The sequence below is a fragment of the Phycodurus eques genome, chromosome 2, assembly GCF_024500275.1.
Source record: "Phycodurus eques isolate BA_2022a chromosome 2, UOR_Pequ_1.1, whole genome shotgun sequence".
Classification (NCBI taxonomy): Eukaryota; Metazoa; Chordata; class Actinopteri; order Syngnathiformes; family Syngnathidae; genus Phycodurus; species Phycodurus eques.
In genome coordinates this window covers 9418222-9439749 of record NC_084526.1, presented here as the reverse complement: position 1 = coordinate 9439749, position 21528 = coordinate 9418222, and the positions used below count along the sequence as shown (strand labels likewise).

General features: G+C 40.4%; 1 protein-coding gene across 5 annotated transcripts; it reads right to left on the bottom strand.

Annotated features, from left to right (window-relative positions):
• Positions 1-1321: 1321 nt before the first annotated feature.
• On the bottom strand, positions 1322-19753 carry wt1b (WT1 transcription factor b). Of its 5 annotated transcripts, none has more exons than XM_061666238.1 (9): positions 19093-19753; positions 16976-17116; positions 13202-13316; positions 10426-10506; positions 8202-8307; positions 7971-8118; positions 3334-3423; positions 2089-2181; positions 1322-1944 (listed from the first exon to the last, which is right to left on the bottom strand). In XM_061666238.1, the coding sequence occupies exons 1-9, from the start codon at positions 19490-19492 to the stop codon at positions 1823-1825; spliced, it is 1296 nt and encodes a 431-aa protein (XP_061522222.1). In that variant the 5' UTR covers positions 19493-19753; the 3' UTR covers positions 1322-1822. The 5 variants fall into 5 exon arrangements, with proteins under 5 accessions (XP_061522222.1, XP_061522231.1, XP_061522260.1 ...); XM_061666247.1 differs by having other exon boundaries at positions 2098-2181; XM_061666276.1 differs by having other exon boundaries at positions 8253-8307.
• Between the last annotated feature and the right edge of the window lie 1775 nt (positions 19754-21528).

The window sequence follows — 21528 nt, the reverse complement described above, 5'->3', positions numbered from 1 at the left end:
AAGATTAAAGGAATAAACTAAAGTGCAATTACTGTATGTCAGGGGAAAAATCTAGTCAACTGTTGTATGTGTGATTTGTCTTTAAGGGGCGTGGCCAAGTGCGTGACATCAGGAAGCTCGTGAGCCTTCGCGTGAGCTTCTGGATTTGAGTTCTGGCCTTCTGTGGCTGTGTGGATTTTTTTCTCATTTTGTTTTTGTGTTTTGCTCGGAACTCAAATTTTGACTGGCAACACGAAGGAACTTGAAAAACAATAAAATAAAAATAATAAATAAAGAGTAAGTCAAGTTAGCATTGTAAGTGAAGGTGAATTTCCTCAAGACATCTAATTATGGCTCATGCGCTCCCCAAACCCATTGGTCATCTTATGCAGTGGATATAAAATTGTGATATGAAAAACATGGAAAAAAAACATTTAAAAACGTTTTCCACCATTAATGTGACCTATAACCTGTACAACTCAATTGGTAAAAAATATTAAATATTTTCAACATAGGAAGTAAAAATAGCAGATGTGGTTGCATAAATGTGCACACCCTTATAACTGGGAATGATGTGGCTGTTCATAATTAACCATTCATCCATCCATTTTCATTACAGCTTATACTCACAAGGCTGCTGGAGCCTGTCACAGCTATCTTCGGATGGGAGGCGGGCTATACCCTGAACCGGTCGCCAGCCAATCGCAGGGCACATAGAAACAAACAACCATTCGCACTCACATTCACACCTACTGGCAATTTAGAGTCTTCAATCAATCAGCCTACCACGCATGTGGATGGGATGTGGGAGGAAACCGGAGTGTCTGGAGAAAACACACCCGGGCACGTTGAGAATATGCAAACTCCACACAGGCGGGGCCGGGATTTGAACTCCGGTCCCCAGAACTGTGAAGCAGATGTGCTAACCAGTCGCCCACCGTGCCAGGCATAATTAACCAATGACATTTATGTTACATGGCAGTAAACACACACACACACACACACACACACACACACTTTTGCTTCCGGTGGCTATAGTGGCCACGTCTCAAAATAATTTTAATACTTATAAGGACTTTAATAGTGCATGTTGGGTGGGGCCCTGCAGGAAGGGGGTGTTACTCAGTGAGGTAGTGTCACTTTGGTATGTCTCTTTTTTTAATGAGATTTATTGAACACCAGATGTTTCCAGTTATGAAGATGTGCAGTAGAGATTTAGGAGGGTGAGACCTGCACCCTGTCAGAGTGTCGGTGGGGTGCTGCTTTACTACGTGTCACTCCCCAAACACCTCTATCATAGGTGGCCTCTCAACCTGACAGCGCGCGCACACAAAAACTGGAGAATGATGTAGGTCGGCATTTATAGACTTACAAAACATACATAAGACAAAAGGAATGTCTGTAAAAGTAAGCATATACATCACATATGTACAAAGTTATTCGGTGTGCATTGTGTGTATTTACACTCTCCAAAGCAACAGATCACCCCTTGTCCATTTCCTAAATCCAGTTTACACGATCCAGCACATTTTGTACGAGAAAACCAAACAACAGTGCAAGTGTGCTATTATGTCAAATATAAAATAAAGCATCAACTGTTTCCTTGTGTGGTCTTTTTTCTTTCAATTCTGGGCTCAGTTATAAGGTGGTAAAAACCTCTCAGTGGAATTGACCCAATAAAAATGCTGGCTGAGGTGCATCTTGTGAACTTTGCGAATGCCACGTGGTCGAGGTGGGTTGGCATCAGCTGTGACCTCCACTTATGCACATTTGGCAAGGCACCGCGACCTCTGACCTGGCTCTCTCGCTACTGGCTGGCACACTGCATCGCCACCTTCCTGGCTCAGATGGCAGGCTGCAGCTTGGTCAGGTTCCTCTGGTGCATGCTGTGGTGGCGCACCAGCTCGTCGGAGCGGGCAAACTTCTTCTGACAGTTGGACCAGCGGCACGTGAACGGCTTCTCGCCTGAATAGGAAGCGGGGGGAAAGGCCCATTGAATGAGAGCGTGCGTTCAAATGTTCAGTGTAATGATCAAGCGGACCATCTCCAGGCTCATAAAGACCGACCAGGAGAGGAATGCGGTGGAGGAAGATCAAAAGGTATACGCACTTGTTTTACCTGTATGAGTCCGAGTGTGAGTCTTAAGATGGTCTGACCGTGAAAACTTTCGCTGACACGTCTCGCACTCAAAGGGCTTCACTCCTGCACGAACATGTTTTTAAAATTGTTACTTTGGTTTCAAATTAGTACCGGATGACTCGACAGTGCAGTCACGTTCATGTAATGGAAAATATTACACAGTTCACATCATTGTATCATAAGTAATAGAGGATAATTGTGTTGCATTACAAATGACTTTTAATTCACGCACACAAAAATGACAAAACTTGTGCATTAAGCTGTTGAAAATTTTTTAAATAAAAAATATATGGTCCCCCTGGACATCTAATTGCTTACCATATGGTACTGTACCTGGATATGGATGATAAGGATTCATGTAATTTTGTTCTCTTTGTCTTTTACTTAACATTTGTTCTATTCTATTAACTCATACCTTGGGTTTAAAACTGAAAACTGAATTGCGTATGTATGTTTAATTATGTACTTGTGAATGGTGTGGCGCGGAGTATAAGAGTACGCCCTGAAACCGGAGCGTCGCCGGTTCGTATCCCCGCCCGTGCGCATGTCGTCGCTGTGTCCGTGGGCAAGACACTTAACCCACATTGCTCATGAATGGATGTGGTTGGATGTGTGGTGGTAGGCGGAGGGGCCCCAGGCGCAGAATGGCAGCCACTGCCCAAGGGCAGTTGTGGTTACACACGTAGCTTACTACCACCAGGTGTGACTGGGGAGTGAATGAATAATGTGTGCAATTCTAAAGCATCTTTGAGCGTTTAAAAAAAGCACCATATAAGTGTAACGCATTACTTAATATGATTCAAAGTTCGTTATCGACACAAAAGAACTAGAAAGTCATCTAAAAAACAGATGGTAAACTCCAGTGAATCTGAATCACGCCTTCATTGTAGTTCCTAAGAAACATGTGACCTGCATGCTACATTAAAAACATTTTAAGTAGACACACTGGACAAACATAGTCTACAATAACCTGAATTCCACAATGTATATAAACATGTCCAATACAAAGTGTGTGATGGTTTATGGACCAAGGAGGGTTCTACTGAAGAGGTAATGTCTGGTATCTCAATCGATGTGGTTATGTTCCACTGCTTGTTACATGACTAATAATGCACTATCCTGATGGTGAAGCATGAAACTGAGTGAGCGTATTGGTGCATGGGTTAAAAAAAAAAAAAAAATTTAAAAAGAAAAAAAAGTGTGACTTTACAGTACCTGTGTGTCTGCGCTGGTGTCTCTTCAGCTGGTCTGAGCGCGAGAACCCACGGCCGCAGTCTGTAAAATCACACTGGTACGGCTTCTCTCCTGCAACGTAAACCACCGCATTTTTGTATGATTTTATTCCATTTTCCTTAACCTATAAGTGAACATATGAGTGCTGAAGACAAAAGCCAGGCATTCTTGTTCAGAATGAAGCAATCATATTAAAACCCATGTTAAATGGGTGTCAGCACAAAACTGCCATCATTTGAAGTGCCTCTGATTAACCCCATGTAATGTTCAGATGGTCTAGTAGGCTTTTCCTGACATTTTAGTAGTCACACCTTCCAGCACAAGCCATCCGCAGAGCGCTTCCACAGTATCAGACGGCTCCCATTGTTCAAAGGTATCAGTTAGGAGAAGGGTACAAATGAATTTCCAAAGCATTACATATACCATGGAACACAATGAAGACAGTCATCATCAAGTGGCGCAATGACACAACAATGACATTACCAATAATTGGACGCCCCTGCAAAATTGATGAAAAGATGAGAGGAAAACTGGTCAAGGAGGTTGCCAAGAGGCCAACAGCAACACTGAAGGAGCTGCAGAATTTCTGGCAAGGATTGTATTTAGGACATATAACAACAATCTCCTTTCTTCTTCAGTGTCTAGGTTGTCCGTTAGGGTGGTAAGATGGAAGCCTTCTCTTGCAAAGAAAAACGTAAACACCTGGTTACATTTTGCAAAAACATTTGAATTCTTCTTCGGCAGGAACTAGGGCCTTTGTCAATGTGGAAGAGATTATAAATAGCTGCAAACACCAGTCAGTGTAAACACAAAACATTCAGGCTTCTGCTAGTAAGCAACAAAAATGTCATGACACGTCTGCTAGAAGCGCTGAAATTTATTCGAGGTTACTCAAAGGCACTTTAAATAGTGGCACATTAATGGTGAAAAAAAGTTATGAGATGATTTAGCTTGGTCTCATTTCTTTATATCACAAAAACCTGGCATTTGAAAAGGGGTGTGTAGACTTGTTTACATTTACTGTCTATCTTAAGCCTGCCGCCGGGGCCCGGCCCTCGCTAATGTGGCACCCGAGGCATGTGTTCATACGGCGCCCCCATCCATTAATGATTTACATAAGCTTACAAAAAAAGTCAAACACCAATAGTTTTTAGCAGGGCCTTTCATTTCCAATAAAATATGCCACGCAATTTAAAACGTAAAATAGAACATTTCATTTCATGACTGTATCGTCAATGCCCAAAAAAGAATCATGCGGCACTTGCTGTTCTGACATCTAATGGGACAAACCAAAAGTAGCAACAACTTGAGCTCTCATTCTCCCGTTTTCCCTCTTCTTTTCTTTTTTCCCTCTGTTCCGGACAGCTTTTGTTTGTTTCCGGAGTTCTCTGGGGTCACATCAATAAACTTACCCCTACCCTAACAGAGAACGAGCAGTATACCAATCAGTTAGAGGAGGGAGTATTTGCTATGTCATTTGTCAAAAGATTAATGGGGATTTTTTTTAATTTTAATCTATGTTGTCTATGTTTTCCATATTAAAAGTTAGTTGTCAAGTTATTGCAAATAACTTGACAATATTATTTATTTTAACATTCAGTAGTTTGACAGTTTAATTCATTACATTTGTCTCTCGCAATGAGGTGCTTGAAGTGCATTGGGATCTGCATTTTAATTATAATAAGAATTCTGATAAATATCTACAAACACAGTAAGAGAAAATATGTCATTGTGAATAAGTAGTAAGAGAGACAAATAATTCACACATTTTTAAATTTTCTCCACAACAAACAAGTCTGTCAGTTGTTTTAACTTTTTAGTTTAACATTAAATAATTAAGCTTTTGCTTCCTTGTAACCCTTCTCGAATTCATTCATTTGCATGTTTAATTGTAATAGGTGATATTCTTCTGTCCAGAGATCTTTATTTTTATTCAGTTTTTATATGTTTTGATTGTTCAAGATAAAGATCAATCAATGTATTTACATGTTGTTATTGCCCTTTAATATTGTGACGCACTGTTATGTGTGTTGGTGTTGCGAGGGAGGGATTGTGTGAGCAAGTGTTCTGTTGTGCTGAACACTGTTGATTCTGAGGGGCTTTGAAAGCATCACTATGCACATTGAGGGGAATACTGAAGCGAGAGAGCCTCGAGATGAGCTGATTTCAAAGTACTTTACATAGTTCACCTCGCTCTTCATTTATTTAATTGTTTATATTAATTTCATTTTAATATAATTATATTGAAGGTGAATTCCCCCCCCCCCAAAAAAAAATGTTTCCCAATTATTTAAAAAAAAAAGTTAGTTTTTTTTCATTTTCACTTGATTTGTGGCACCCCCTATAGGCCACAGCGCCCTGCCTGCCTGCCGCACACCAAGCGATGCAGCCCAACCCAACTGAACACTCACGCAATGTGTGGTGTTCGGCAACAGTTTTGATGAGTGACTGATCACTAGGCCACTTGTTTTGTGACGATTCACAGTTGCACGATGTAGCAATTCGTAGATTACAGCCAATCAAATCGCACATGAGCTTCAATGCACACTAAAAATACATTTCTGGGTTTTAAGCTAGCGAGACCCAGCCGGCCGCCGCCAAGCCATACAAATACAATATATAAAGTATACATATTGCACATTGAGTTTTACAACAATACTTAACTGTACTGATACAAACTTGGGAATTTCATATGTACCTATGGATGGAAAAGCGAAGCTTGCAGTCTCTGTCACCAAAATGGACGTACCGCGCCGATACAGTCAAGTGAATGGGAACAAGTTGACCCCTTCAATATATCCTCACTCTTCTCTTATTCTGGCCTAAGTCATCTCTCTGTAGCAACCCGCTTCTTCCTTAACTCTCACTCTACCTTTTTTATGGTTTAATAAAAGTGACAAAGTACAATACATTGTACGTGCAGCCTCAAAAGCCACATGCTCGCTGTTCAAGGCGTCCACAGATTAAAGGTCATAGGACAGAGATTTTAGAAAATCTTCTTGATAGCTCTCGAAGCCCTTTACAAACCACATCTGCCATTTTGAAGTGATTATATAGCAGATATACAGCAGTTAAATCGATAAATATGATTCAGAACTTTTATAAAATATGATTATATAAATATGATTAACTTTTTGCATCCAGCGCCTTCCGGTCTTCGTCTCTTTTCAGCGCTGTGACATCACACAAGCCAAACAGGCTTCGGCGTTGTGTGCTATTGTTCCATGCTATTGTTCCCGTCCTTTGTATATTTGTTGTCTCATAATTTAGCGATGTCACGATGGTTTATTGTGTGGCATTTGGTTGTACAAATGGTTCAGGCAGTGGCAAGAGTTTTTTTTGGCTTTCCAAGTGAAAAAGGAATATGTGACTAGTGGATAGGGACGGTCAATGGGTGCCTAGCAAGCATTCCAAACTGTGCTGATCACTTCGAACCAGCATGTTTTGAGAAAGACTTAGCAGAAAACATTGGATACAGAGGTAGAGGCTGAAACTAGCTGCGGTGCAAACTATTTTCGGGACCTCAAGCAAGAGAACTAAATCTCGCAGCCGCCACGGTGCAGCAGCGAAGCGGCGCAGACAAGAGGTGAGCATTTCCTTGTATACACCTACGACTCTATTATGGTTATTATGCACTGGGGAGTAGGAAAAAAAAAGACCCACGCAGTACTTTTCAGTAATGTCGTCTGTACTTTTGCCTATGTGACAAGCCAACAGACGTTCTGTGCGGCGTGTTATAACGCAACTCGAACAAGGGGCACACAATATATAGGAATACTGCATCCTATGTAAAAGCTTGTGCCGTGTCACTGAAACATATATGAATATATAATACGTATAGTCGTGCTAAAAAATATTGGCACCCCTGGCGTCCCATTATTTCTAGCCATGACTGTAGAAACAGACATGCTTTTGACATACCGCCACATTGAGCCAGTAGCCACTCTCTTTTTCTGTTGTACAGCTGCTACTTGGCTGTTCGTCGTCGTCACTGTCAGGTTTTGACCTCCTGATCGGCTCAAACATGTACGGTTTGACGATGCCAAGTTCAGTTGAGTGCTCCTGTACGTCGAAATCCTCCTCCTCCTCATATTCCAACACGTTGCTCGCCATTGCGTATAGAGTGTAGCGCTGTGTTTGTCAATTGCAACGTCACTTCTGGTAGCCCTTGTGGTGGATAGAGTAACTTCTGGTATGTTCGGGGAGGACTCAATATGTGTCATAAAAACCAAATTTGTAGCTAAACAATGTTTGAAAACTTGCTGGAAGTTACGTGCATGTATTACATAACATATAAACAATGCAAATATGAATTTTAACTGACCCAATAATATCTTTGTCATCTGACCTTTAAGTCGCTCAATGTGCGGCTGTGAGTCGCCGACTGTCATTTAAAAAAAAAAATGGTCCAGCCTAAATCGTGTTTGGCCGCATCTCGTGGTGTGCAGTGGGCCTTACATACAAATGAAAATGTTTTTACCTCATATGGCCATTTAAACAAAAAAGTGGCTCCTGAACACAAACGTTTGCCCACCTCATTTGTTATATTTCTCCCTTTCACACAGGCATTTTCATTCAACAATAACATGTATGCATGATACATTCAGAGATAAACTCACCTGTGTGTTTCCGTCCATGCGTCTGCAGATGTGAGAGTTTGAAGTACCTCTTGCTGCAGCCGGGGTGGGCGCACACAAATGGGCGCTTCTCACCGGGTTCAGATGACTTCATCACTGGAGGAGCAAGACTAGGAACCCGTCTTACATCCTTTTTGGAAGAAGAGCACACTTTTTTCATTCATTACCTGTTTTGACCTCCTTCGTGCATGTATGTGCATTTATTTGACTGACCTGAAGCCCCCTAAAGACACCATGTGTGTGGATGTGGTACTGGGCGCTCACCAGCATGGGTGGGGCCGGGGCTATGGGATCGCTGTCATAGCTGGTCGTGTGGCCGCTACAAAGAAAATACAAAAAATGAAATTAGGCCTCCAAAGCAAAGATTATGATGTACTGTAATTTCTCGTGTATAATGCACATTTTGTACCCAAAGAAATTGTCAAAAGCCAATAGTGCGTATTATACATAGGTATAGGAAAAAATTAAAAAGACTTTCACATTTTATCAATGTATGCCGCCATCTAGAGGTTATAAAAAGGCTGTACACTTTCATTCAGCCACCGCCCCCTAGAGGTTTTGAAAAAGTTGTTCACTTTCATTCTAGTATGCCACCTAGAGGTTATGAAAAAGGTGTAGACGGAATTTTCATTCCAATAGGACAGGGGTACATATGATTGCCTATATGTACAATTGTGCTCATGTTTACATACCCAGGGAGAATTTGTGAAATATATATATTTTTTTGTAATACAACTGATGACTAACAACAACCATAATTAATTTCTTTACAGTTATGTTTTGTTTAATAATGATGCTTCTCTTAAATGCTTGACAGTTTAATTTGAATCCCATTCAAATAAAATTAAATGTGTTTCGTCTGGTCCTTCATGTATCCTTAAAAGAAGTGTGCACATTTTACAAATCCTGCCTGGGTAATAAAACATATAAGCACAACTGTGTGTTTTCTCATTTACTAAATAAAAATAGGGCTGTGAATTTCAAAATAAGAGTAAGTAAATAAAAATAAAGTATTGTGTTCAAATGAGGTATTTAACTTCAGAATAATTATTTGAAAAAACTTACAAAATACAGATAATACTTCATGTTTTAATCATATGGGTAGAAGCAAAATCATGCATTGTAAAAATACATTATACATAGGTGTAAGGGTTTCCTGCAATTTTGAGGTCAACTTTGGGGGTGCGCATTATACACGGGAAATTACGGTGTTTGTTAGGATCATCTATGTGCAGTGAAATCTCTAGTCCAATGACCCAAATTTGTACAATTTGGAGTTCAAACTAAATTATTGAAAAAAATTCTAATAAAACTAGTATTTCAAACCATCCTGCGTGGTGTACACAACTACTAAAACTAAGTTTTGAGTTTTGGCTCTGTTTTTTCTTGTGATGCCACGACAAAAGTGTCACACTTATTGCAAAGTAAAAGCAAATACAAATGAATAGACCTCAAACTGTACAGTGTAATATAGTTACATCCTGGTACATGGTGAATAAAAGGCTCAAAACAGCTGCCGCAATAGTGTACAGTTTCCTCTCATTAACCTTTTTAAATTATGATATTAGGATGATGGAGGTGAGTTTTATTGTTTGTTGCAGGGTGTTCCAGACATTTGGGGCAGAAAATTTAAAAGAAAAGCGGACAAAAGAGGTGCATACTTGAATGAAGAGGTTAAAGAAAGAACTGGAAGGGAGAGTGCGGATGGTGGTATGTATGGTGAGCAGTGCTTTATGGATAAACAGGGAATCTGTCTGCGTGAGCAAACTATATGAGAAATGCCAAGTCACCCAAGTATCAATTACACATCCAAATTAATTTCAAGCACATTTCTTTCGTGTTATTATACAATAGACAATATGTTTAATTATAACAAATTATATAACCAAATCAACGTTGGTTCCACTGCAGACTATGAAGATACTATTTGACTTGTTTAGGTACACCTGCACAATCTTAAAAAAAAAACAAAAAAAACAGCAATGTTGCTCTACTTGGTGGGCAAGTGAATAAAAAGTTTACCAAGAGATGTTCCTCATGATTGGTCTCACTCAGCTACTGTATATCTCAATAAAGTAACCACAACCACTGTCATAGACATGTTTTTAAATTAATACCTAAAGTGAACATTATCATCTTTGTAAAAGAAACATTTTGGATAGAGTTATTGTATTGGATGTTATGAGACTGTGCAGGTGTACCAAAATAGCTCACATAAACATGCTGACCAATATATGACCGATAAATGAGTCCTTGAAGAAGTGTGTATCATTCTTTATTTTTCCCAAAGACTCGTACAAGCCTGCACAGTGAAACATTCAAACAATATCATCCTTATCTCCACTTTCTGAATTTGCTCGGCAGCCTGCCAGCAGCCATCTGGCTTCCCCCCCCCCCCCTCATTAAGACTTTTAAGAAAACAGCAATAGGTTTTTACCTCTTCATGGAAGATGCCAGCGTGTTCATCTGGTTCCACGTGACGCATTCCAGCTGAGACGCCATTTGGTACAGGTTATCACTGATAAGAAGCAATAGCACAGTGATTAACACTTTAATTTTGTGATGACATATTGGACAATTGTGCTATAGAACAGTTAAAGGCCCACAAGGTCAAAAATTTCAATTCAAACAAAATCCATCCATTCATTTTCTACAGCACTTGTCCTCATTAGGGTTGCGTGTGAGTTGGAGCAAATTCCATCTGACTTCGGGCATGAGGTGGGGTACACAGTGGACTGGTTGCCAGTCATTCACAGGGTACATACAGACAAACAACCATTCACACGCACATTTGCACCAATGCACAATTTAGAGACTTCAGTTAACCCAACGTGCATGTTTTTGGAATGTGGGAGGGAGCCTGCGAAAACCCATGCAAGCTCGGGGAGAACATGCAAACTCTGAGCCGAGATTCGAACCTCAGACTGTGAGGCAGACGTGTTACCCACAACACATCATGCTGGGGAAAAAAATGGTGCCTCTAAAGGCAGCAAATCCCAACCTCATCACATGAAGTGAATTTGCATTCATGCCCTCAGGTGGGCAGCATTATGTGTGAGCACAGAAAAAATTCATCCCTTCTGCCATAAAGCTACTAAATGCATAAAATGCTAAATAAACCGAGAATAATTCTGCATCTAGTTCTACTGTACGGTCACTGATTTTGGTTGCTGTTGATTTAATGATGTATTTTTTATAATTTAATACATTTACTTTCCTTAACTGTATTATACTGTATATACAGTTGTGCCTTGTGAATACAGAGTTTTTCAAGTAACGAGCCGTCATTTGGCCGATTTTCTGTTTTGCTTTGCAAGCAAAAATTTGAGATACAAGCACTGAATGTTGGCATTTAACTCGACTCACTTTACAACGAGCAGCCATTTGGCAGATTGTGAACAATTCTTCAAAAAAGAGGCTTCAAAATGTTTAATGCCAGTCCCAGTTGAGGTTTAATTACACCTTGTATATTTAAAACAACCACATCACTTTGAATGTCCACTAGCTTAATGCTAACACACAATCCAAAACTCCATAGACGAGCTAACGAATAGCAACTATGTGATGGACAGACAATATAACAATACCCACAGGACTATATTATTCATATATATTCCTGCAGCTCACTGAGCCACTTAAAGTAGTTGTGAAGCTCTTCTTTGTTTGTGTCTGCATCACTGTAATATACTGCCCCCGCACCCCACCCCGTGTCCAATTCACACAAACCTGAAGGAGGATTAAACATGATGCACAAATTGTTTAATTCTATACATTCTATTTAATTACAATATTTAAATATATAATAATTATTACTATATGTTTTTTATAAAGGAGCTATTGTCCTTATTAATCTAGTCACTTTAAAACTGAATTGTCCTATTGGGACTAATAAAGTATTTTGAATTTGAATCACACGACCTCAGGTCAGGGCGCGTAGTGCGTTTTCTTTGGCATACAATCCACACGCCGAGTACAATAGTCCAAAACCTGAATTGCAATCACGCGATGTATCTTGCAATAGCTCCCGCCAGCCAGTGACAAGTCAGTGTGTGTATTTTGATTTTTCTTTTGCTCTTTTTGCAACAGAAAAAGGGGATGAAAAACAATACAAACTGGAAATTAAGTTTTTCAGCACGAGCGTCACTTGCCGTCAAAGTAGAGTGTATTGTTGTTGACATTTCACCAATAAGAGTGGGCGAACAATTACCCATTTTAGAAAAATGACAGCATTGATAAGAGTGTTTCATCTTGAAAATGTTTTTATTTTTTATTATTATTTTTTTTTTTTTAAATTGCGGGTGGCTCCTTAAATAGGAGCATGCTGGTAATATTTATGATACCGAGGGTTCTTCATGTCCCTCCGCTCCCTTTGTGCAGATAATGAAGGGGGATTCCATGGTTTGCTTATTAACACACATCCTGTCCGCCCACCGCGTTCCTCATTAAAAAACATGGGCTGCGAGCCATTCTTTACCTTGGCATATCACACTAGTACACGTACACACACATTTGGAGATGGGACTGTGTTTGCCTGTGGGGGGTGCGGGAGGGGGTGACTCGGTGCCTTGTACGCCACGAACCATGGCATGACATCACTCTGTCCTCGGTATCATTAAAGGCGGGAACGTTTGTGTGTGTGTGTGGGGGGGGGGATTCTGGCTTTCATTCCTTGAGACGTCCTTGAGGGAAGGAGAATAATCAGCTCTGAACTATGGACAACTGTGGAAAGGCTCACTGCTATCTGACATACATATACACTCATTGTGTGTGTGCGTGCGCATTTGTTTGACTTTTTCCAGCTCAGGCCATAAGCTGTAACAAAAAACAGCAAAGTCTCTCGTCTCCTCTTATCATCGGCTGCTATGGTATTTGGGTTGCACATGCTCCTCTTTGTTTTCCCCCCAAAGCATTCAAAGAATTCCAACCCAATGCACCCCAAGAAATGTTTTACATCAAGATGAACACTAAATCAGGTATTTAAAAAGCGCATTCTCCTCCTTAATTTACCCACCACCCACTCAATGTCACTAATGTCTCATTTTTTCACAATGTAAAATCATACATATCAACAGTAGATGGCTAAATCTTTGTTTTGGCCTGGTGAACACCAGTGGGCAGTTCCCCAAATTTATAACATTCACCGCCTGGAAACTTTTGGGTTAAGTGGGATTCGAGGCGGTGTGCATAAGGAGGGAGGAACAAAAACAAAGTACCTGTTGTAGTTCCTCAAAAGTAGTGCTTGGTTGCTCGGGCAGGATTCTGCAGGATTGTGGCACCCAAACACAGGAGGGGCAGGAGCATGAGGAGGAGGAGGGTATTGCTGCTCAACTGAAAATAACAAAAAAGTATTCTGTTTATGCAATGTATTGTCGTGGGAGAATAACTGCTATACTAAATTGAGTATTTTAAAAATATACTTTCATGAATGAAACACTGCGTCTCAGGTTCATAATGCATACTATATGGGCAAACGTAATGGGACATTGTCAATACAGGAAGTGAAAACAGAAGACGCAGCACATGGAGCATAAGGATCCAGAGTCTTGCTTTTTTGTCTGTGTGAAGTTCTTGGAGGTCATTGGGTTCTTCGACACAAAACTCATACAAACATAACTTCATGGAGATTGCTTTGTGTCCGGGAATAAAAATCTAAATTTTGCAATTATTACAGCCTACCTGCATTAGTTTAAAGAGTGCTGTGTACTACAACACTAATTCCAATGAAGTTGGGACGTTGTGTTAAACATAAATAAAAACAGAATACAATGATTTTCAAATCATGTTCAACCTATATTGAATTGAATACAAGAGTCCGGGGTCTCCGTTGTCGTATTTTACGCTTCATAATGCGCCACACATTTCCAATGGGAGACAGGTCTGGACTATAGGCAGGCCAGTCTAGTACCCACACTCTTACTACGAAGCCACCCTGTTGTAACACGTGCAGAATGTGGTTTGGCATGGTCTTGCTGAAATAAGCAGGGGCGTCCATAAAAAAGACGTTGCTTGGAAGGCAGCATATGTTTCTCCAAAAGCTGTATGTACCGTTCAGCATGAATGGTGCCTTCACAGATGTGTAAGTTACTCATGCCATTGGCACTAACAGAGCCCCATTCCATCACACATGCTGGCTTTTGAACTTTGCGTCCATAACAGTCCGGATGGTTTTTTCCTCTTTGGCCCGGAGGACACGACGTCCACAATTTCCAAAAACAATTTGAAATGTGGACTCGTCGGACCACAGAACACTTTTCCACTTTGCATCAGTCCATCTTAGATGAGGTTGGGCCCAGAAAAGCCGGCGGCATTTCTGGGTGTTGTTGATAAATGGCTTTTGCTTTGCATAGTAGAGTTTCAAGTCGCACTTACGGAAGTAGCGCCGAACTGTATTTACTGACATTGAGGGATCGAAGGTCACGGGCATTCAATGTTGGTTTTGGGCCTTGCCGCTGACATGCAGTGATTTCTCCAGATTCCTTAACCTTTTGATGATATTATGGACGGTATATGATGAAATCCCTAAATTCCTTGCAATTATACGTTGAGGAACATTGTCCTTAAACTGTTCGACTATTTTCTCACACACTTGTTCACAAAGAGGTGAACCTCGCCCCATCTTTGCTTGTGAATGACTGAGCAATTCAGGGAAGCTCCTTTTATACCCAATCATGGCACCCACCTGTTCCCAATCAGCCTGTTCACTTGTGGAATGTTCCAAACAGGTGTTTGATGAGCATTCCTCAACTTTCTCAGTCTTTTTTGCCACCTGTCCCAGCTTTTTTGGAACGTGTTGCAGCCATAAAATTCTAAGTTAATGATTATTTGCTAAAAACAATCAGGTTTATCAGTTTGAAGATTAAATATTTTGTCTTTGTAGTGTATTCAATTAAATATAGGTTGTACATGATTTGCAAATCAGTGTATTGCGTTTTCATTTATGTTTAACACAGCGTCCCAACTTCATTGGAATAGGGGTTGTAAAATTATTCTTAACTGATGGTACACAAACTAATCACCTTTTATTGGGTGCGTTCGATTCACTCCAAACCATGCTCTTCACGCTTTTGAATGATATTTTCTCATTTTGTCCTCAAAAAGTTTTTTTTCGTGTAATATTCTTTTTTTTAGTGTCACTCTAATTATTATTTGTACATTAAAATCATGATATTACTATATACGGTGGTGCCTTGGAATATAAGTGACCCAACTTATGAGCTGCTATTCGGCCGATTTTTTGCTTTGACTTTGAGCAAATTTGACATAAAAGCGCTGGATGATGGCAATGAACTCAACTCACGTCACAACAAGCAGCGGTTTGGCACATAGTTAACAATTCTTCAAAAAACAGGCTTAATGGCACTCCCAGTTGATGTTTACTGTCAAACTAAACATAAATCAGAGTATTTCACATTGTGTATTTCAAACAACCACATAGCTTGCCTTAAGAAAGTCTGCTTAGCTTAATCCTAGCAAACAATGCAAAATGCCAAAGACAAGCTAATGAATAGTACTGTGTCACAGTGTCATATCTTTTTAAGCAACGAATATTTGAACACAAACAGTGAAGTGAAACATGTAGACAGACAAATATAACAATACTCCCAGTCATATTTTCTTTATGCTCTGTGAAAAATGATTCCGGTAATAATCCTGCAGCTTGGCTTTGTTGTGATCGTCTCTATGTATAGCCTTAAGTCTGTATCATCCTACCCCTACGTGGCCAAGGTGCAAACACCAGGAGGTGCACAGTCACAGTAAATCATTATAAACAGAGAGGTTTTTGTTTTGTTTTGTTTTTGGGGGGGCGAGGGGGCTTACATTCAATTTAATTATCTGATAATGTTTTTATAAAGTACATTATGGAGTGCTATTTTATGTATTAAAAAAAGTGTTTTTGTTGTTTTTTTTTGGGGGGGGGCTTTGCTGGTATGGATTAATGGCAATTCCTGTATTTATTTTTTGTATACTATATTTGATAAATTACATTACAATTTGAGTTAGTTTGATTGTGAGAAATCATACTGTTACCAAATATGGTTACTTGCCCAATAAAGACAGACAGAAGGACACACTGCCTGAAAAAGACATTTTCCCGCCTATTTTTCCATCATAGTGCTTTTAGTACAGAACATCCATCCATCCATTTTCTGAGCCGCTTCTCCTCACTAGGGTCGCGGGCGTGCTGGAGCCTATCCCAGCTGTCATCGGGCAGGAGGCGGGGTACACCCTGAACTGGTTGCCAGCCAATCGCAGGGCACATAGGAACAAACAACCATTCGCATTCACAGTCATGCCTACGGGCAATTTAGAGTCTCCAATTCATGCATGTTTTTGGGATGTAGGAGGAAACCGGAGTGCCTGGAGAAAACCCACGCAGGCACGGGGAGAACATGCAAACTCCACACAGGCGGTGCCGGGGATTGAACCCGGGTCCTCAGAACTGTGAGGCTGATGCTCTAACCAGTCGGCCACCATGCCGCGAGTACAGAACAGCGGCACGGAAAAATAGGCGGGAAAATGGGTAGGTGGGGGGAGAAGTTCCGCAAATATTCCGCCTTCTGTGTTTAGAGTATCAAAACCATAACTGAGGCACTACGCTGCCTGTGTGTAAGGGACAGGGGTGTGAAGTTTAAACCTCAACACTTTCTCACGCTGTTTGTAGAATGCAATTGTCTACCAAGTACTTCATGCATCACACGCCAGACACTAGGCTACTAATTATCTGACAGTGGGATGCTGTGTGCTGTGCGAATACGCTGGCTGGTGTGTAAAACGCAAAGGCGGTTAAACGCTGTGGCTATTTTGCGGGATCTCCGTGTGAAAAAGACTGACTTAAATTTGGTCTATAACAGAGTTAGAGACACAAAGAGAGAGGGGGAGAGAGGAAGAGACAGGAAAAACAAAAGAAAGAATGATGGGCTAAGTCTATGACCTTGCTGTGAACGCAGCCGTGTTCCAGTAATTTAGTGAGTTTAGCGAGAACGTGCCAGGAAGTAGACTGTTACCAATGTTGTTTGGCGGCGATAGTGTGTCTTCATGCTTGAAGGACAGGCTGGAGAGCTGAGGGGTGTGGTGAGACGCCGTGTGAGCGTAACTGGGGTTCCCGTCTAAGCCCATTGCACCATAACCTAAAGAAAAAGACAGAGACAAAGTGCTACGTGAACCACTAAATGCAAAAATAGTTTCTGGTTCTTGGCAAACAAACTTTTCTTATTTTCTTCCCTCCATTCACAGTGGGCCTTGTGGTAATGTTTAAATTGAGAAAAACTGAAAAACAAGGTTCAAGGATAACGAATCGCAATGATGCGACCTGAATTTTAGTTATTAAAATGGGAATATAGTTTTTCTCAAAGATGCAAGTTCAAGCAGAAGTTAGGTATTTTCAAAAGTCAGTCCTTGGAGGGCCGTTGAGAGGTTTCTCCTGAAAAAAAAAAAAGACTCACAATCTCTTACTTAAATCCCCGCAGCTTGCAGAGTAGTTTATCACTTCATCAAAAAGTACTTCACTAGCGAGCGAACAAGAGTGCATTGCACAGTGTATGTGGAAGTCACATCAGCGCACACGTCCACAGTTCAACCTCTGACCTCCAAGTAACGAGCCCCAGCAGACTTGACGGAGCTTTGTTTGCAGGATGGAGATTCATATTTATGTTGCAAACGAAAGTCTCAAATTCAGATGACAAATCCAGATTGCAGAATCCACAATGATTTTTTTTCCAAAACGACCATCATTAGTTATAAATGATATAAATAAGACAAACATGCAAATCTTACAACTGTTAACCCCAACTTGGAATTTTTTGGAAACTAACAATTTGATTGTCATGACATTTATTGTAGTATTACAAAAGTAGTGGTATTGTAGTGTTACAAAAACCTTTTAAGTCATTAATTTTATTAAAAATCACATTATTTCATAATAATGATCTACTATAATAGGCTTAAATTCCATTAATATATATATATATATATATATATATAGTTAAGCATAACCTTTTTAATGATCATATCACCTGTCATTATTGATTGGCTGAGTGTTTTAATGCTTTGTGGCGTACGCCTTCTATCTCAATTTTGGTCTAAGTTGGTTGCTTGCTATATGAAGGTCAACATTATTAAAATACAAGTGGATTTTTTTGCACGACAAACCCAATACAATGCATTTGGACAATTGTGGTCAGGACATGTATTTTACAATAGCAACAACACAGTGTACTGATAAATGAGGGAGATAACAAAAACACTATATGATCATTATTTTTTAACAGACGCATGCACAAGCAACTATATTCGTTACATTTGAACTGTTTCATGATATACCTCTTTTATCTATTATAAATCTAGTGCATCTCAGTGGGTTACAACCTTACTCAGTTTTGTCAGAGAGGTATTAATGTAACATGTTTATTATTGTTTGCAGTGGTGTAGATGGAAAGGTAAAGGTACGCTATGTTGGAAAAAGGTCACAGTATGATGCAGTCTAATTTTACACCACTACAAACTACAAACAGTAATTGTCTATTAATACTGTAAGTAATAGAGTGAAGTAATCACAAGTGTGTTTACCTTTTCTTAGGATTATGTGGCTTTATGTATTTGTAGTGTGTATGTATTGGGTTCTCTGCGCCTCAGACCAAAGACAATTTTTTTGGGCACTATGTGACAGACAATAAACTGGTTTTGAATTGAATTTAATAAAATTTGTAACTCTAGATCAGGGTTTCTCAAACCTAGGGCCCCTGGTCAATTTTCATTGGTGTGTCGATTTTCATGGGCTTTGTCTGTAGATACATAATATATGTTATTCAATTTTAAGGAAACCGTGCTCTGGAGGAACACTTTAAAAAAGTGCCCATAATTATTTCATGTAAGAAAACAGGTTGAGGTGCAGCAGGACTATAGTTGGATGTGTGTGTCTGTCAGAGTGCTTCCAGAAAAGTGTCAAGTTGGCTCCTGACACAGGGCATGTTGCCCTAGTAAAGCACATAACATCCTGCCTAGACACAACACCGCTGACAAACTCAACAAATAGGGGATGTTTCCAAGAAGATACTTATCCCTTGAATTGTTCAAATCTGCATAAAATTGGAATGACAATGTTTACCTTGGTTCCTGGATGAAGGAGGACTGTCCACACAACCGGGGAGGTATGTTCCATTGGGAAAAACCCTGGGTTGGCCTGGTGCTGGATCTCCAAAGGCCCCCACCCGACATGGGCCCGAGCCTGTAAACTGGCCCGAGAAATGCAGCGTGAAGGCCCCGAGTCCACAATGGGGATCCTCAATAGGGTCAGCGGTCCCCCAGCTCGGCTCCTGCTTGATGAGGGAGTGGTGGGAGGGCAGGGTGTTGTAGGGAGAGCCGGGATGGAGGTCCAACAGTTGTGTCCACTGGCCGCAGCCGCCTCCTGCCCCACCTAGGGGGGGCACCTGGGGGCCTGGAGTCAGGAGAGTCAGATCTCGGACATCCGAGCCCATCGACATGGCGCCGCACGCTTCGGTCAGCATTGGGGTACGAGAGTTGAGACGTCCAAAAAAGAAGGATGGAATTCCGGTGAAGGAGATGACAAAGTCAAACAAAACAGACGTCACAGCTCACAAACTACCAAGCCATCATTCGAGCCTGAAGTCGGGAAACATATCAAGAATGTGATGATGACCAAAATGGAGGTGTGCCTGCCGCCCACTGTATGTGCAGTTAAGTGGCAGTGTGTGCGAGGGTATCACAGCCTTGTTCCTGCGCCTCTACAATGTCTGGCTTGTCTTTAGCCCCCCGAAGACTCAAATACTGGTTATAGTCACAGGCCAGGGGGCGGAGCCACGAAGGTTTTTGGTGACTCGAAAGCCTTGCCCTGACCCTCACTGACTTCTCAGCAGGCTCTGACTAACCACACACTTGTATTAGGTTTGGCCAAGTTTAAGTGTGACTCACATTGTGCATTTGTGTAAATGAAAAATAAGAGGGTTCTCTCAAAAGAAAAAGAAAACGTTTTAAACAGCTATAACAGCTAAGTATAAAATTAACAATCCTCCCTAAACTTGAGCAAAATAAATTGCTTTCATGATTAATTTTTGTGGAACTTGTTTATGATCCTATTTCATTATTTTAAAAACAAAAATACAGTTCAAATAAGAATCCATACAATAAAAAAAATAGAGTAATTACAGAACTTTCTAACATACTCTGACCTAAAGCCTGTGATGCTTCTGACTCATCCCATTAGTCTGAAACATAGCATACTTTCGTAATAGTTTCATAATAGGATGAAGTAAGAAGATGAAAGACATGTCAGTAACAGTAAGTCTAACACAATGTTTTTAGAATTTAGGCTTTGTGAATATGAAAACGGGTTTCAAAAACTGACTTTTGGAAATAACGCAAACCATAAATGTTGGAAAAAACATACAAACTGCATTGCTTTGGAGCGCAATCAAAAATGCTTACACATGAGGATAATTAATAATGTTCTGACCTGCTCTATAAATAAAGTTGAGTTAACTCAACATGCAGCTCCACAGGAATGCAACTCAGATGTCATCAGTTATTTTCAACATTAAAATTACATACAATCACGCAATTTACATGTATGAAAACAGAGAGGAAGAGAGTGCAAACTTAATAACTCCCAACCTTTCTCCAGAAATTAATAACTGTCAACTTCCTTCTTCGTATAAGGCTATATAATAATAACACATAATAGATTAAATCACAATAATACGTTAATGTGACCTACAACCTGTACAACTCAATTGAAAAAAAAAATAGAGAGGGTAAGTAAAAAGAAACAACTGAGATGTGGTTGCACAAGTGTGCACACCCTCTCATAAATGGGGATGTGACTGTATTCAGAATTAACAAATCACATTGATGCTCATGTTAATGGGATTTAAAGCACACCTGCCATTTAAATTGTCTAAACATAAAATAAAGTTCATATGTTCTACTAGGGCGGCACGGTGGACGACTGGTTAGAGCGTCAGCCTCACAGTTCTGAGGACCCGGGTTCAATCCCGGGCCACGCCTGTGTGGAGTTTGCATGTTCTCCCCGTGCCTGCGTGGGTTTTCTCCGGGCACTCCGGTTTCCTCCCACATCCCAAAAACATGCATGGTAGGTTAATTGACACCTCTAAATTGCCCGTAGGTGTGAATGTGAGTGCAAATGGTTGTTTGTTTGTATGTGCCCTGCGATTGGCTGGCAACCAGTTCAGGGTGTACCCTGCCTCCTGCCCGATGACAGCTGGGATAGTCCCAACATTCAAACATGGATTACATGAAAAACACTTTCAGGATACACTCAATCAATCATTTTCATTGACTCAAAGCTAAAATATTAAATGTGAGGGACTAGTTTGTAAAAATAAAATAAATTAAAAAAGACATTTGATTGCAACTGTGTCTGCCATTACAAGTTACTGTATGCAGTATTATTTTTTTCAGTGAATGGTCCAAAGAGAGCATCCACAGCATTAGAGGACTCTCGTTGTTCAGTCGAGAGAAGGGCACTTGAGAATTTAGTGATGATCATCAAGTGGAGAAAATATGG

What these genes read in the sequence shown, in the direction of transcription:
- wt1b (XM_061666238.1), bottom strand. Translation starts at nt 19,492, where the DNA reads ATGCTGACCGAAGCGTGCGGCGCCATGTCGATGGGCTCGGATGTCCGA. An exon ending in GCATGGACGGAAACACACAG is followed by an intron (nt 3,424 to 7,970) that starts GTGAGTTTATCT and finishes TTTACGTTGCAG; the next exon opens with GAGAGAAGCCGTACCAGTGT. An exon ending in GACTCATACAGGTAAAACAA is followed by an intron (nt 1,945 to 2,088) that starts GTGCGTATACCT and finishes CTTCCTATTCAG; the next exon opens with GCGAGAAGCCGTTCACGTGC.